The sequence below is a fragment of the Myotis brandtii genome, unplaced genomic scaffold (assembly GCF_000412655.1).
Source record: "Myotis brandtii unplaced genomic scaffold, ASM41265v1 scaffold488, whole genome shotgun sequence".
NCBI classification, from domain to species: Eukaryota; Metazoa; Chordata; class Mammalia; order Chiroptera; family Vespertilionidae; genus Myotis; species Myotis brandtii.
Window position 1 is genome coordinate 855996 of NW_005368638.1, and position 16677 is coordinate 872672.

Here is a 16677-nt window from a genome sequence, read left to right on the forward strand (position 1 = left end):
CATAGTAATGGACAAATTGTGTTAATAAAAGCAAGGGTCCTAGACAAGGAGGGAGTTTCTTAATTGGCTCTGATTTCAGTTAAGAAAGAAAGCATTTTATTTATTGCTTTTTATATAATTTTAAGAATGAGTATGCTAAGATAAGGTTGCTAGCTCAGGAAAATGTGAACATTTCTATTGGAAGGGCTTTTAATCTCCTAATGATGCCAGAAATTTTATTTTATTTTTTTTTTTTAATATATATTTTTATTGCTTAAATTATTACAAAGAGTATTACATATTTGTCCTTTTTTTCCCCCGCCCTTGACAATCCCCTGGTCCCCCCTACCCCCCCGCGTCTTATGTCCATTGGTTATGCTTATATGCATGCATACAAGTCCTTCGGTTGATCTCTTACTCCCCTCCCTTCTGCCCCCCAACCCTCTCTGGCCTTCCCGCTGCAGTTTGACAATTTGTTTGAGGCAGCTCTGCCTCTGTATCTATTATTGTTCAAAAGTTTGTAATGGTCTCTATTATCCATGAATGAGTGAGATCATGTGGTATTTTTCCTTCATTGACTGGCTTATTTCACTTAGCATAATGCTCTCCAGTTCCATCCATGCTGTTGCAAATGGTAAGAGTTCCTTCTTTTTTACAGCAGCATAGTATTCCATCGTGTAGATGTACCACAGTTTTCTAATCCATTCATCTACTGATGGGCACTTAGGCTGTTTCCAAATCTTAGCTATGGTGAATTGTGCTGCTATGAACATAGGGGTGCATATATCCTTTCTGATTGGTGTTTTTGGTTTCTTGGGATATATTCCTAGAAGTGGGATCACAGGGTCAAATGGGAGTTCCATTTCCAGTTTTTTGAGGAAACTCCATACTGTCTTCCATAGTGGCTGCACCAGTCTGCATTCCCACCAGCAGTGCACAAGTGTTCCTTTTTCTCCACATCCTCTCCAGCACTTGTCGTTTGTTGATTTGTTGATGATAGCCATTCTGACAGGTGTGAGATGGTACCTCATTGTTGTTTTGATTTGCATCTCTCGGATGATTAGCGACTTTGAGCATGTTTTCATATGTCTCTTGGCTTTCTGAATGTCCTCTTTTAAAAGGTGTCTATTTAGGTCCTTTGCCCATTTTTTGATTGGATTGTTTATCTTCCTTTTGTTAAGTTGTATGAGTTCCCTATAAATGTTGGAGATTAGGCCCTTATCAGATATAATGTTGGCAAATATGTTCTCCCATGTAGTGGGCTTTCTTGTTGTTTTGTTGATGGTTTCTTTTGCTGTGCAGAAGCTTTTTATTTTGATGTAGTCCCATTTGTTTATTTTCTCTTTAGTTTCCAATGCCCTAGGATCTGTATTGGTGAAGAAATTGCTTTGGCATATGTCTGAGATTTTGTTGCCTTTGGATTCTTCTAGTATTTTTATGGTTTCCGGTCGTATATTTAAGTCCTTTATCCATTTTGAGTTTATTTTTGTGTATGGTGTAAGTTGGTGGTCTAGTTTCATTTTCTTGCATGTATCTGTCCAATTTTCCCAGCACCATTTATTGAAGAGACTGTCTTGACTCCATTGTATGTTCTTGCCTCCTTTGTCAAATATTAATTGAGCGTATTGGTTGGGGCTGATTTCTGGGCTCTCTATTCTATTCCATTGATCTATATGTCTGTTCTTGTGCCAGTACCAGGCAGTTTTGAGAACAGTGGCTTTGTAATACAGCTTGATATCTGGTATTGAGATCCCACCTACTTTGTTCTTTCTCAGGATCGCTGCAGCTATTCGGGGTCGTTTTTTGTTCCAGATGAATTTTTGGAGAGTTCGTTCTAGGTCTGTGAAATATGCCGTTGGTATTTTAATGGGAAGTGCGTTGAATTTATAGATTGCTTTGGGCAGTATGGACATTTTAATGATGTTGATTCTACCAATCCAAGAACATGGTATGTTCTTCCATCTCTTTATGTCTTCCTCTATCTCTTTTTTCAACGTCCTGTAGTTTTCTGAGTAGAGGTCTTTTACCTCTTTAGTTAAGTTTATTCCTAGGTATCTTAATTTTTTTGGTGCGATGGTAAATGGGATTGTTTTTATAATCTCTCTTTCTGAAAGTTCACTATTGGTGTATAGAAATGCCTCAGATTTCTTGGGGTTAATTTTGTATCCTGCTACATTGCCAAATTCATGTATTAAGTCTAGTAGCTTTTTGATGGAGTCTCTAGGGTTTTGTATGTATAATATCATGTCATCTGCAAATAAGGACAGTTTTACTTCCTCTTTTCCAATTTGGATGCCTTTTATTTCTTCTTCTTGTCTAATTGCAATGGCTAATACTTCCAGTACTATGTCGAACAGGAGTGGTGAGAGTGGGCATCCCTGTCTTGTTCCTGTTTTTAGGGGAAATGGTGTTAGTTTTTGTCCATTGAGTATGATGTTGGCTGTGGGTTTGTCATATATGGCTTTTATTATGTTGAGGTATGATCCTTCTATTCCCACCTTGCTGAGAGTTTTTATCAAAAATGGGTGTTGAATTTTGTCAAATGCTTTTTCTGCATCAATTGATATGACTATGTGGTTTTTTTCCTTCAATTTGTTTATGTGATGTATCACGTTTATTGATTTGCGGATATTGTACCATCCTTGCATCCCTGGGATAAATCCTACTTGGTCATGGTGTATGATCTTTCTGATGTACTGCTGGATCCGATTTGCTAAGATTTTGTTGAGGATTTTGGCATCTATGTTCATGAGGGATATTGGCCTGTAATTCTCTTTCATTGTGTTGTCTTTACCTGGTTTTGGTATTAGGGTGATGCTGGCTTCATAGAATGAGCTTGGAAGTGTTCCTTCCTCTTGGATTTTTTGTAGTAGTCTGAGGAGGATAGGTTTTAGTTCTTCCTTGAATGTTTGGTAAAACTCCCCTGTGAAGCCGTCTGGTCCTGGGCTTTTGTTTGCTGGAAGCTTTCTGATGACTGCTTCAATTTCTTCCATAGTTATTGGCCTGTTGAGATTTTTAGATTCTTCCTGATTAAGTTTTGGAATGTTGTATTTTTCTAGAAATATGTCCATTTCCTCCAGGTTGTCTAGTTTGTTGGAGTAGAGTTGTTCATAGTATTTTTTAACAATCATTTGTATTTCTGTGGGGTCTGTTGTTATTTCGCCTCTATCATTTCTGATTTTGTTTATTTGGGTCCTCTCTCTTTGCTTTTTGGTGAGCCTGGCTAGAGGTTTGTCGATCTTGTTTATCCTTTCAAAGAACCAGCTCTTGGTTTCATTGATTTTCTGTATTGTTTTTTTGGTCTCTATGTCATTTATTTCTGCTCTAATCTTTATTATCTCCTTCCTTCTGCTCACTCTGGGCTTTTCTTGTTGCTCTCTTTCTAATTCTTTGAGCTGTAGATTTAGATGATTTACTACCATTTTTTCTTGTTTGTTGAGGTAGGCCTGTAGAGCTATAAACTTCCCTCTCAGGACTGCTTTCATTGTGTCCCATAGGTTTTGGATTGTTGTGTTTTCATTGTCATTAGTTTCCAGGATGTTTTTAATTTCTTCTTTGATGTCATTGGTAACCCAATCAATATTTAATAACATGCTATTCAGCTTCCAAGTGTTTGAGTATTTTGGGTTGTTTTTATTGTAGTTTATTTCTAATATTATGCCCTTGTGGTCTGAGAAGATGCTTGGTATGATTTCAATCTTCTTGAATTTGGGGAGACTTTGTTTGTGACCCAATATGTGGTCTATTTTTGAAGATGTCCCATGAGCACTTGAGAAGAACGTATATTTTGTTGCTTTGGGGTGAAGTGTTCTGAAGATGTCAATTAAGTCCATCTGATCTAGTGAGTCATTTAGGATTGCTGTTTCTTTGCTGATTGTTTGTCTAGAGGATTTATCCAGTGATGTCAGTGGTGTATTAAAGTCACCTACTATGATTGTATTGTTGTCGATCTCTCCCTTGATGATAATAATATGCAACATCTTGATTTATTGGTTTATATAATGTAGTTCATATGCAAGTAAAAATACAGTGTGAGAATTAGGATAAAAGTAAAATACTTTATAAGATACATAGATAGGTAAGAAGATTCATTAATTTTTGAGAAAGAGAAAGGGGTATAAGATACAGTGAATGTGATCAGGATTAAAGAAAAGATGGAAGGGTAGATAGAGTGATCAGCAAAGCAGTTATTATAGGGGCTCTAGGAAAATGTCACTAAATCTGTAAGACCCATACTGAAAACAGTATTTTCCGTCCACAGTTGGAAGTCTACAGATGTGAAGGGCTGGCTGTATACATTGCCCTTAGACCATCTATAATAATAATAGTGTAATATGCTAATTAGACTGGACAGCTGAACGACCTTCTGGACGTCCTTCTGGACAAAGCCAGGGCAGCAGGAGCCGAGGCAGATAGGGACAATCAGCCAGGCAGGCGAGCAGTTAGGGTTAATCAGGCAGGCAGGTGAGTGGTTAGGGACTATCAGGCAGGCAGAGGGGTTGGGGCAATCAGGCAGGCAGGTGAGTGGTTAGGGGCGATTAAGCAGACAGACGAGTGGTTAGGGGTGATCAGTCATGCAAGCAGAGGCGGTTAGGGACAATCAGGCAGGCAAGCAAGTGGTTAGGAGCCAGCGGTCCCAGATTGCAAGAGGGATGTCCAACTGCCAGTTTAGGCCCGATCCCTGCAGATCTAGGGGTCGGGCCTAAACTGGCAGTCGGACTCCCACCACCACCCTGTGCATGAATTTTGTGCACCAGGCCTCTAGTCCTATATAATAAAGTGGTAATATGCAAATTAACACTCATGCCCTCACAAGATGGCTGCCTACGACCAGTCTGGCAGGGGGTTAGTGAGGGATGACCAAACAACTGAACAGCAGGCTGCGTGGGGCAACCAGGCCAGCAGGGGGGGTTAGTGAGGGACGACCAAACTACTGAACAGCAGGCTGCGTGGGGCAACCAGGCCAGCAGGGGGGGTTAGTGAGGGACGACCAAACTACTGAACAGCAGGCTGCATGGGGTGACCAGGCCGGCGGCAGGGGGCACTTGGGGGCGACTAGGTCGGCAGGGGGCAGTTGGGAGCGATTAGGCTGGCAGGGGGTCAGTGAGGGGTGACTAGGCCGGCGGGGGGGCAGCCGGCCAGCAGAGGGGGCCACTTAGGAGCGACCAGGCTGGCAGGAAGCAGGCAGTTCAGGGCGACCTGGCCAGCAGCGGGGAGCAGTTAGGGGTGACCAGGCAGGCAGGCAGGTGAGCGATTAGGAGCCAGCAGTCCAGGATTGTGAGAGGAATGTCCCAGATTGGAGAGGGTTCATGCTGGGCTGAGGGGACACACCCCCCCTCGCCCCCGTGCACGAATTTCATACACCGGGCCTCTAGTTTTATATAAGGGACTGAACATCTGTGGATTTTGGTATCTGCAGGGGTCCTAGAACCAATCCCCTGTGGATACCAAGGGATAGCTGAAGTTTTGGGGAAGTCAAAAGTTATACATGGATTTTCCACTCTGCAGGAGTCAGTGCCCAACCCCCCATATTGTTTAAGGGTCAGCTGTAGATTTCCATCTTCCCCTTTCTTTTTTCTAAGCATCCAAAAGTTAACAGAGGTAGTAATTTGTCCACAAAATTTTTTGTGTGTAAATTTTGAACGGTGTATGTTTTGAACCCTGGTTTCCACCCCATCTTTGGATTATTTTAGGCAAATTATTGGTTTGAATATATTAAAATCATTGAGTTAGAAATATATTATTAATTAAAATAAATAAGGATGCTTTCCTGGTCTCTACTGATCTTGCAATTCGTTCATTTAAATATAAATAGTTTGTATTAGAATTTAAATGTAACAGTATTACCACTTATAACCAAAATGGAATGAAACAAATATAGGTCTGTTGAGGCCTCAGATACTGTAAGAGGATTGCTTAGCTTTTGCTGTTGTTTAAGTTGGCTTTTCATTTGAAACACTTTATTTGAATTAAAGAGTTCACTGCTACAAAATATTTGGAAACCCCTGATTTAAAATAACTTTGCTTATAAAACTGAAACTCATAGACACAGACAGCAGTATGGTGTTTACCAGAGGGAAGGGGAGAGGGGTAGTAAAAGGAAAAGGGGGCCAAATGTATGATGACGGAAAACAGTTTGACTGTAGGTGGTGGGCACACAGATCATGTATCGTAGAAATGTTCTCTCAAACCTATAGGATCTTGTTAACCAATGTAATCCTAATTAATTTAATTTAAAAAATAAATAATAAAAATAAAATAAAACAGCTTTGCTCCTGCTTTTTGCAGTTGTTTTCTTTGAGGTACAATATAACATAGTGTAAAAAGCACTATGGCACTGGCTGGGTAGCTCAGTTGGTTAGAGTGTCATCCCAATATAACAGTGGTTCTCAACCTGTGGGTCGCGACCCCTTTGGCGGTCGAACGACCCTTTCACAGGGGTCGCCTAAGACCATCCTGCATATCAGATATTTACATTATGATTCATAACAGTAGCAACATTACAATTATGAAGTAGCAACGAAAATAATTTTATGGTTGGGTCACAACATGAGGAACTGTATTTAAAGGGCCAGAAGGTTGAGAACCACTGCAATATAGTAAGATTGTGGGTTCTATCCCTGGTCAGGGCACATACAAGGATCAATCAGGAATACATAAATAAGTAGAACAACAAATCTATCTTTCTCTCTCTTTACCTTCCTCTCTCTAAAAAAAATCAATTAAAAAACAATATTTAAGAAAAAGAACACAGGGTTTGAATTCAGACTGGGTTTAAAACTTGGTTCTACCACTTCTAATTATGTGACCTTAGGATAATTATTTTATCTCTGTAAGCCTCAATCTCCACACCTATAAAAACAGGATGATAATAATTACCTCATAGAATTGCTATAAACATTTAATGAGATGCATAGTTCAGCAGAGAAAAAAAATGCTTGGTAGATATTAACTATAATAATTATATAACTTTTTCAGTTAATATTTTGGGGGATTTATACTGGTAGCTTTAAGTATTTGTCAACCATTCATCTGTTGGCATGTTTGAAGTATGGATGTCTGATTGAGCACAATGATGAATCCCCTAAATTCTCAACTTTGTCCTTAGGTCCCTAATCATGAGAAATTCTATGCAGACTTCATAATCTTCAAGTATTAAATCCATTTCCCTGAGCCATTTTTTTCTGGCCTGTCCCATTCTAGTTTTATCTAATGAGTCACCACAGCTTTGTTTGTACCTCTTCAGTTCTTCTGCTTAGTCTTCAAAGATTTGCCTTCCCTCTGCTCCTCTGAGCTGTTAGCACAGATAACTTCATCTCCAGACTCAGCTTAGCCCAATTCCCATGCCAATCTTGATTACGTCTAGCAGTATACTATGGATCTGCTAATACTAGGCTGCTCTAGGGTAAGGAAATAAAAGAACCAAAGAGGGTGTGGATGTAAGAAAGTATCAAGCCCTACGGACTTAGAGGATGCACTATCTTAGATGTTGTACTTATGACAAGACTAATTGCAGGTCGCAGTATACTGACCTGCCCTCCATCTCTGGCAAGTCTCCACTACTTGCATTTGGCAGCTAAGGTCAGGGACTTGGAATTTGGTTGAACCCCTGAATCTCAGTTCTGGGACCTCATTAGCAATCAGTCTGAAATGGTGTTTACTTTGAAATACTCTGAATGTCACTATAAATTAGCCAGTATTGAGAAAGTCTGAATTTTGAACCAGAATTTTATCTGTATTTTATTTATAGTAGGGTTAAAGGCCCAGTGAAGACTGGGGTGACACTGGTGATTATAGTTGAATAGGATATGAGCTCCTGGTATGTACCCTAGAAAATAAGAGTTTTAAAGGGAGCTGTTATTCCTGGTAAGTTTATATTAGTGTCTACCAAGAATGTGGTTTTTGTTTGTTTTCTAATCTTAAATTAGAATAAACTTTATGCTTCTATGAAAGGTATGTATGTACAGTTAAACCTTTAGCATATTTTTAATTCACAATTTTTAGTGTTTATCTTGTCATTTTTCTTTCTATAAGTATCATTTTTTTTCTATATTCTTCCTATTAGATCTTTTCCAACTCTCACTTTAAAGCCAAATAATTATCTCTACTTGTAAGACTCCAGCCATACCTCTGATCCCAACCTTTCTCTTTGGTTTCTATTTCCCTAGTCCTGTCCAAGAAACCTGATAGTGAATGCTGGCCTTTTTGTTAAGTTATAGGTCCCTTCTTTGAGGGTGCCAGCTGTTATTTCTAGTGGGGCTATCTTTCATTATGCTGCTTGGCTGTTTTTACCATGTATATGATGTCTATTCGTTCTGTTATACTTAGAAGGTTTTATTTGTTTGGTTTTGCTTTTGATTTTGGGGTGTGGATTCTTTTAGCCTAGAAATGGTATATATTTTTTTAGAACTGGCCTGTTTCATGACAGTATTTAAACATATTATAATTTATATTTATAATGCATGGTTTACCTATGAAAGTCATCTTTCTATATAACTGAGTGAGTATATGACAGCTGTACATTAGATATGTAGAAGGAACTTATCATAAATTGAGTTAATACTTTTGGAGTATGTCTTTAAAATGTAATTGATAACCTTTGTCCAAAATACGAATTTTAGTAGTCTATGTTGGCATCCTTAATTACTTTTAGAGACTGTATTTTAGGTAGGTAGGTAAATAGGTAGGTAGGTAAAAAGGTATGTAGGTAGAGAGATAGTTTGGTTATGGAAGTGGAAACGTAGAAAGGGAAAGCAGTCACTGGGAGAGCAAATAGTTTGTAGAAGCTTCCCCAAGCTTCCTAGCTCTAATAGCAACCATGCATGTCAAGAACCTGTCTACCATCCTCTGAGAAGTTATTTTAACAAGAAAGTTACACAAAACCATAAAGGCAGGTAGATAGCCCATGTTCTGAAACCCAAAATTATGTTCTTTCCTCTGTTACATCTTGGCTGATACTCTGTCTACACTCCATTCTCTTAACCTTTTCTTCAGAATTTGGCTTAAATGCTAACCCAAACCTGTATGCTTGTGTTCTCTTCCTATTGTTGCCTTCCTGCAGCTAGGAATGTTTAAAGGAGAGTTATACTCAAATACCCAGTGGAGTCTGGCAAGTAACACAGGGTGAGATTTATGTGGTCTTGAATGCCCATGACCCATTTAAAAGCAGCAGCTACCCCTTGGCTTTGTCCAGTGGTTGACAACCTATAATTTAGGTCCATTCTTCCCAGAACGTCCAAACTTTTCATTCTGGAAATCCATATTTGCATGTAATTTTTAATGTCAATTAACTCACATTTTACAAAAGCAATGAATGAGCCAAATGTATGTTGGCCAAAATTGTTTCACAATCTGCAAATTTGCGGCCACTATCCTAAGACAGTGATTTCTATTCAGAAGTACATAATAAAAATCACTTCTCAAGCTTTTTTTTGCCATATTTGCCTTATCTTACCCCAGAAATGCAGATTCAGTGGTTTTAGCAAAATGTCCTGTAATGCCAGTGCTGTCCCTCTCTTGTAACTGAGCATCACCATTGTTATGCCCAGACGCACCAGGTTTGGCTCACTGAGCGGTTATACTACAGATCGGGCATCAGTTTGTAGCATATTTTGGCACTATATTTAGACTATTAGTGGACCAAGGATAAAGTCGCTCTGACTCCATTCCTATCTGATCTCGGCCCGTACACTCTTCCCTACAGACTTTTAGTTTGAAGCTAAATGCTTCTTGAGTATGATAGCTGAATACAAAATTAGGAAAAGTTTCTCTTCACCTTGCCTAAGTAAGGAATAATGAGACCTACCGATCGAAATACGTGGAATCCAGGAACTTCTGGTGTTTTTTTTTAAGTCTTGGAGGCTTTTAATCAACTGCTTTTTAGAAATGTCACATCTGTGAGGCTCTGCCAAGAGATGTCCATCTTCATCTTTCTTAATCCCTTGTAGCACGGCATTCATGTCTGTATTCTAATCTGTGGGAACATTTTTTTTGGACCCACAGCATTAGATTATATTGAATCTTAGAGGCATGGTTTCTTAGCAGTTGAAACTAATAGAATAAAAACTAGTATGTTTAGTACCTGGAATCCCTGGCCATCAAGATATACCTCAAAGAAGCTTTTGCTAAAAAGGAGAGGTATATTCTCTGATGCAGTATTATAGGTTTATCAGAATTGAGAGCATTTTATGCTCTGCAGACTTCTATGTAGAAAGTTAGACTGAGTGGGCATTCTTGTTTACCTACTTAATTATTATATTTTATAGTGACTTATTCAATTTCAGAAGGACTATAATTCTCATTAGGGAACCCTCCCTGGAGGACATAAAGTTACACCATTCATTATTAATCCCTCTGACTTCCTTGGCACTAATCAGATTTTAGTTCCTTACCAATAGTCACCAGGTATTTAGCAGAGAGCCTCTAAGTTCACAGCTTCTCTACCAAGGGAGAGCATATGTATCTAAGGGCCACTGCGGCAGTAATCTGTGTATTAGTTATTGAGCTAAAGTATGCCATGCTGTAGCAAATTACCCCACTTACAGTGACTTGCAACACAGATTATTTTTTTCTTATACCATATGTACATCATGGATCGACTATGCCTCGACCCATGTCTTTTTTATTCCAGGACCCAGACTGACACCAGCCCCTGTTTGGGACGTGGCTGATCATGGCTGAGGAAAAAGAGAAGCATAATGAGTCCAGAACCGTTTCTTAAAGCTCCCTTTCAAAAGGAGAAGCATACCACTTCTATTCATATTTTATTGGCCAGAGCAAGTCATACAGCCAAGCTTAATGTCAAATGGGAAGGGTGAAGAATGATTTTTGAACAGCAATATAATCGAATACAGTTCTACTTCCTCAAGGCCTTATAACTTGTATCTTAGGTATATGTTGTTAGTCAACAAAAATAAACAGAAACTGAGTAAAATACGTGCCTGAGTATCACAGCAGCTATTAACTTCTTATCTGTCCTTAAGCAATGGACGGTAATTATTTTATTTTCCCCAAAGGACCTCCTGCCATCTCAGAGATAAGTAATAAGCCCAGCGATGGTCAGTGCTCTTATCAAGGACCATTTTTCCCTTGCCTGGTCTCCTCAACTCCACAGCTTCCTGGATGCGTGCCTTCTAGCATACAAGTTGAACCACTGGCTCCCCCTTCTGGTCTTTGTGAGAAATTCACAAGTAATGTTAACATACGCTGTACTTGTACTTTTATTATTTTGTGTCTCAATTACAGTTTACATTCAATAGTATTTGAATTAGTTTCAGGTATACAGCATTGTAGTTAGACAAATCACATATTTTACAAAGTGTTTCCCCCAATATTTTCAGTACCCACCTGGCACAATATATAGTTATTACAATATTATTGACTATATTCCCTTTGCTGTACTTTATATCCCCTTGACTATTTTGTAACTACCAATTTGTACGTTTTATTCCCTTCACCTTTTTCACCCAGTACCCAAGCCCCTCTCACCTCTGGCAACCATCATCTGTTCTCTATTCTCAAAAGCTACAATTTTTTACCTTGACACTTCCCCTATTATACCTAGCTTTTTTTTTTTGTATCAGTACCTCCTGTTACAGACTGTGGCTTATGTTCTCTAATGTTAATTGGATTTTCGCTTCTTCCCCTTAAGTTATATACTCTAACAAGGTCTCATTCAGTTTTGTCTTTTCGGTGATCTCAGCATTTTTAATCAGATTCTAATCCTGGTTCCAGCATTGAGTTCATTACTCTCATTAATCGTGTTTTATTTCTAAATAAATTGGGCCACTTAACTTCTCTAGACTACTAGTTGTTTTACCTGTGGAATGGCTCAACTCTCAGTTCTTATTTCTCTTTGCCTGCCTTGTTCCCTGGCTATTCGTATGACTGCACTGAAAACTTTTTTAAAAAGGTTTTTGGAAAGGTATATACACTGTTATATTAGATTAATAAACATCTTCACGTGGATACCCTTGACATAGATTTTATTATATGTAGTATTGATTACAGATTTGATAAAGTAGGAAATTAAATATGCTATTTAAACTCCAACTGTAAAAATATTTCATTAAACAGTGGCATTTGCAAATCAATATGGTATTTAAAGCTTGTCTTTTTTAAAAAATATATTTTATTGATTTTTTACAGAGAGGAAGGGAAAGGGATAGAGAGAGAGAAACATCGATCAGCTGCCTCCTGCACACCCCCTACTGGGGATGTACCCGCAACCAAAGTACATGCCCTTGACTGGAATCGAACCTGGGACCTTTGAGTCTGCAGGCCGACGCTCTATCCCCTGAGCCAAACCGGTCAGGGCTAAAGATTGTCTCTTACTAGACATTGTAAATATCTGAGTTGCTTGACTCTAGCTTTTAGTAACAATTCATTCTTTTCCTTTTTCCTATGTAGATCACAAGAGACCCCTGGGGATGGGCAGCCTCCGGCTTTACCGCCCAAACAATCGAAGAAAAACAGCTGGAACCAAATGTATTATTCACATTCGCAACAAGATCTGGAAAACCATATTAATGAGGCATTTGATGTTCCATCTTCCCCTGAAAAATCTACTGTAAGTAGCTTCAAATATTCTCATATTTCTTTGAAATTTTAAAATTATAAATGAAGTTATTTTTGTACAGTGGCATGTTTTGTAGCATTTTCTCTTTTTTATCATATGTTTGCTCATAAATTATGACATGATATAACCTAACTGGAATTTCCTTTTATCATCATTTATAAAATGCTCATTACTCTAGACGTTAATTTTTAATAAATATATGTTGATTTTAGTCTTGTAAAACACATTTCTAGAACAAATGCTAATAGTCCATTAAATATTATTAACTTGATTATAATTCACTGAGTGCAGAGACTATTATTTTCATCAACCTTTTGACTATATTTATGGATTATGTTGGTACTTTTGCCTTAGAGAACATGTTTTTACCACAACAAATGATAAATTGTTAAAATCCCCTGATTTACGAATTTTTATTGCTTTTGTAGATAGATGTAAATAAACCAAAAGTGAGATTATCAATAAATTTTAAGGATGCACAGTGTTCATGAGATGGATAAGGACAGGCAAAGTATGGGTATATTTCAGGAAACTTAATAGGGACATCAGGAAATAAAATAAGATGCAGGGAGAAAAGGGTCCACAGCAGGTTTGACACTGCCAGAAATTGCTGGTAGCCGTTGCACACATGGCCGTCTCGTTTTTCCACCTATGGCCCTCCCACGTTATCTCAAGTTGAAAGGCAAGAGGCACTCACTCTAGTCTCCCACACTTATTGTTGTCCCACCACCATAGACACATCAAAAAGAGAGAAGAATCCTTACCAAAAATGGCAACTTTAGTGTTACCTCTGTGGTGATTCTTTTGTATCATTCATTCATTCATTGGTTCATAGTTATTGAGATCTTTCTGTGTGCTAAGGTACTTTGGTAGGTAGTAGGAATACAGAGACAAGTAAGACGTGGTCCCTGCTGTTAAACAATCTACAGTGTAGTTTGTTTTTTCATTCATTTCTTTATTGAGTAGCTGCTGTATGCCATGCATTGTTGTGGGTTTAAGGATTTTATGGAATTAAAAAAAAAAAACCACCTTGCCTTCAAGAAACTTACATTCTGGGGATAAGGGCGAGACAAATAGTAAACAAGGCACATAATTTAAGTCTATAGCATATTAGATAGTATAAATGCTAGGGAGAAACATAAAGCCAGAGGCCTAGGGAATTTCAAGAGTGTTACAATTTTAGATAATATAGCCAGAAATGAACTTAGTGATAAGCCATGTAGATAAGTTGAGGGAATGGTAGGTGCAAAGGCAGGGATATGACTGATACAATCAAGGAAGTCAGTGTGGCTAGAGCAAAGTCAGCAAATGAGGAGGAGATGGGTACAGGACAGGGTCAGATCCTGAAAGCCTTGTCTTATAAAGACTTTGTTTTAAACCCTGAGTGAGGTAGGAAGCAAATGCACATACAGATCTGAGGAGAGAAGTAGCATAATGTGACTTGTTTCACTCTAGCTGTTCTATTAAAAATAGCCTGAGAGCAGGGTAGTAGAGATAGTTGTTATAACATATTGAAGTATCCCAAGCAAGTAATGGTGATTTGGACCAGGGTGATAGCCACAGAAGGAATAAGACATGAGTTTATTCTGGATATATTTTTAGAGTAAAACTAACGTAATATGCTGATGGATTAAATGGGGTGTACTAGAGAAAGAGAGATCAAGGATAGAAGCAAGGTTTTTGCCCTGAACAACTAGAAAGGTGAAGTTTCCATTTACTAAGATCTGAAAGACTACAGGTAGAGCAGGTATGGGTGGAATATCAGGAGCTCAGTTTTGGACATGCTACGTTTGAGGTGTCTATTAGAAATCCATTTGGAGATGGGATTCTGGATTTGAAGGGAGAGGTTCAAGCTAGAGTTGTGACATTGAAAACTGATGGTATATAGACAATATGTTAAACCATGAGGTAGGAAGAAATCACCAAGAAGGTGTGTTGTGTATAGATTTCTAAATAAGAGATTCTAGAAATTGAGCTTTGGCCCTCTAAATTATAAACAGGAGGGAGATTAAAAACAAAACAAAACACAGCAACTGAGACTGAGGAGACACAGATAGAAAGGTAGTCAACTGACTGGTGGGAAGACAGTCACAGAGAGAATAATCAACTTTGTCAAATGCTACTGGTAAGTCAAGTAAGATGAGGACTGAGAATTGAACACTGGAACAATGTGAAAACCTCTGGTGACCGTAATGGGAACAGTTTTGGTGAAGTGCTAGGGGTGAAAACCAGACTCTAGGATGCAGTGAGAAGGACAGCAAACACTCTTTCAAGAAGTTTAAAGAAAGACAAGTATCACATGATCGCACTCAGATGTGGAATCTAAGTAACAAAATAAACTGATGAACAGAATGGACCCAGAGACATGGAACAGAGTGGGGAATCTCAGTGAGAAGGTGGGGGAGGGTGGGTGGGAGGGTGGTAATCAACAACAACAAAACAAAAGTTTAGCAGTAAGAGGAAGGAAAGAAAGGACAGTAGCTAGATGGGGAAGTGGAGTCCAGAGAAGAGGAGTTGTTGTTGTTTTAATGGGAGAAATAAGAGTATTTCCAAGAGGATGAGGGAAATGGATAAGGCAGGAGGGTAGAGAATTGCTATAGCAATATTCTTGAGTATGGAAGAGAGGATGGGATCTAGAACAAGCAAGTAGGAAGACAATTTGAAGGCAATATAAAGTCTATAATTAGAAGTGATTATAGAGAATTTACAAGTATATATAAATAACTAATGCAGCTGTGGGGTTAAGGAAAGACTTCCCAGAAGTGATCATCTCTGAGCTGTGACTTGAAGGATAAGTAAGAATTAGCCAGATACTTACCCTCAAAGAGCAGGCATAAAACATGGTAAGTGAAAGAAGCCAGTAACAACCATCCTATCTAATAATAGACAAACATGGTAATTAACCGTAACTTTGCTACCCTTCCCATTGGCTAATCAGCGAGATATGCAAATTAACTGCCAACGAAGATGGCGGCCGGCAGCCAGGCAGCTGAAGCGAACAGGAGGCTTGCTTGCTCCAGTGATGGAGGAAGCCAAGATTCCCCGCCTGCCGCTTCCAGCCTCTGAGCTGCACTCTCAGAAACAATGTTGCAATTATAGAAGCTAAACAAACCCCAGAAACCTGCTTTCAGCCAGCCGGGCCTCAGAGCTGGAGTTGCAACAGTGTTTCAATTATAGAAGCCAAACAAACCCAGATACCTGCTTTCAGCAGCCGGTAAGGGGGGGGGGGTGGAGGGGAGGGTGGTAATCAACAACAACAAAACAAAAGTTTAGCAGTAAGAGGAAGGAAAGAAAGGACAGTAGCTAGATGGGGAAGTGGAGTCCAGAGAAGAGGAGTTGTTGTTGTTTTAATGGGAGAAATAAGAGTATTTCCAAGAGGATGAGGGAAATGGATAAGGCAGGAGGGTAGAGAATTGCTATAGCAATATTCTTGAGTATGGAAGAGAGGATGGGATCTAGAACAAGCAAGTAGGAAGACAATTTGAAGGCAATATAAAGTCTATAATTAGAAGTGATTATAGAGAATTTACAAGTATATATAAATAACTAATGCAGCTGTGGGGTTAAGGAAAGACTTCCCAGAAGTGATCATCTCTGAGCTGTGACTTGAAGGATAAGTAAGAATTAGCCAGATACTTACCCTCAAAGAGCAGGCATAAAACATGGTAAGTGAAAGAAGCCAGTAACAACCATCCTATCTAATAATAGACAAACATGGTAATTAACCGTAACTTTGCTACCCTTCCCATTGGCTAATCAGCGAGATATGCAAATTAACTGCCAACGAAGATGGCGGCCGGCAGCCAGGCAGCTGAAGCGAACAGGAGGCTTGCTTGCTCCAGTGATGGAGGAAGCCAAGATTCCCCGCCTGCCGCTTCCAGCCTCTGAGCTGCACTCTCAGAAACAATGTTGCAATTATAGAAGCTAAACAAACCCCAGAAACCTGCTTTCAGCCAGCCGGGCCTCAGAGCTGGAGTTGCAACAGTGTTTCAATTATAGAAGCCAAACAAACCCAGATACCTGCTTTCAGCAGCCGAGGTCTCAGAGCTGGAGCCGAGCCTCAGAGCTAAAGCCGGCTCTCAGTTCCAGTGACAGCCATAGAAGGTAAATAAATCCCAGAA

At 39.1% G+C, this 16677-nt stretch overlaps 1 protein-coding gene across 7 annotated transcripts in view; it reads left to right on the plus strand.

The window, feature by feature from the left end:
- Positions 1-16677, plus strand: part of PTPN4 (protein tyrosine phosphatase, non-receptor type 4 (megakaryocyte)) — a 213048-nt gene that overhangs the window by 152004 nt on the left and 44367 nt on the right. For 5 of the 7 annotated variants that reach the window (XM_014547921.1, XM_014547925.1, XM_014547922.1 and 2 more), the window contains 2 exons: positions 12388-12547; positions 13292-13351. In XM_014547921.1, the coding sequence (XP_014403407.1) occupies positions 12388-12547; positions 13292-13351 (220 nt within the window). The remainder of the gene's footprint in view (positions 1-12387; positions 12548-13291; positions 13352-16677) is intronic. The other 2 variants (XM_005876489.2, XM_005876491.2) reach the window with 1 other exon arrangement.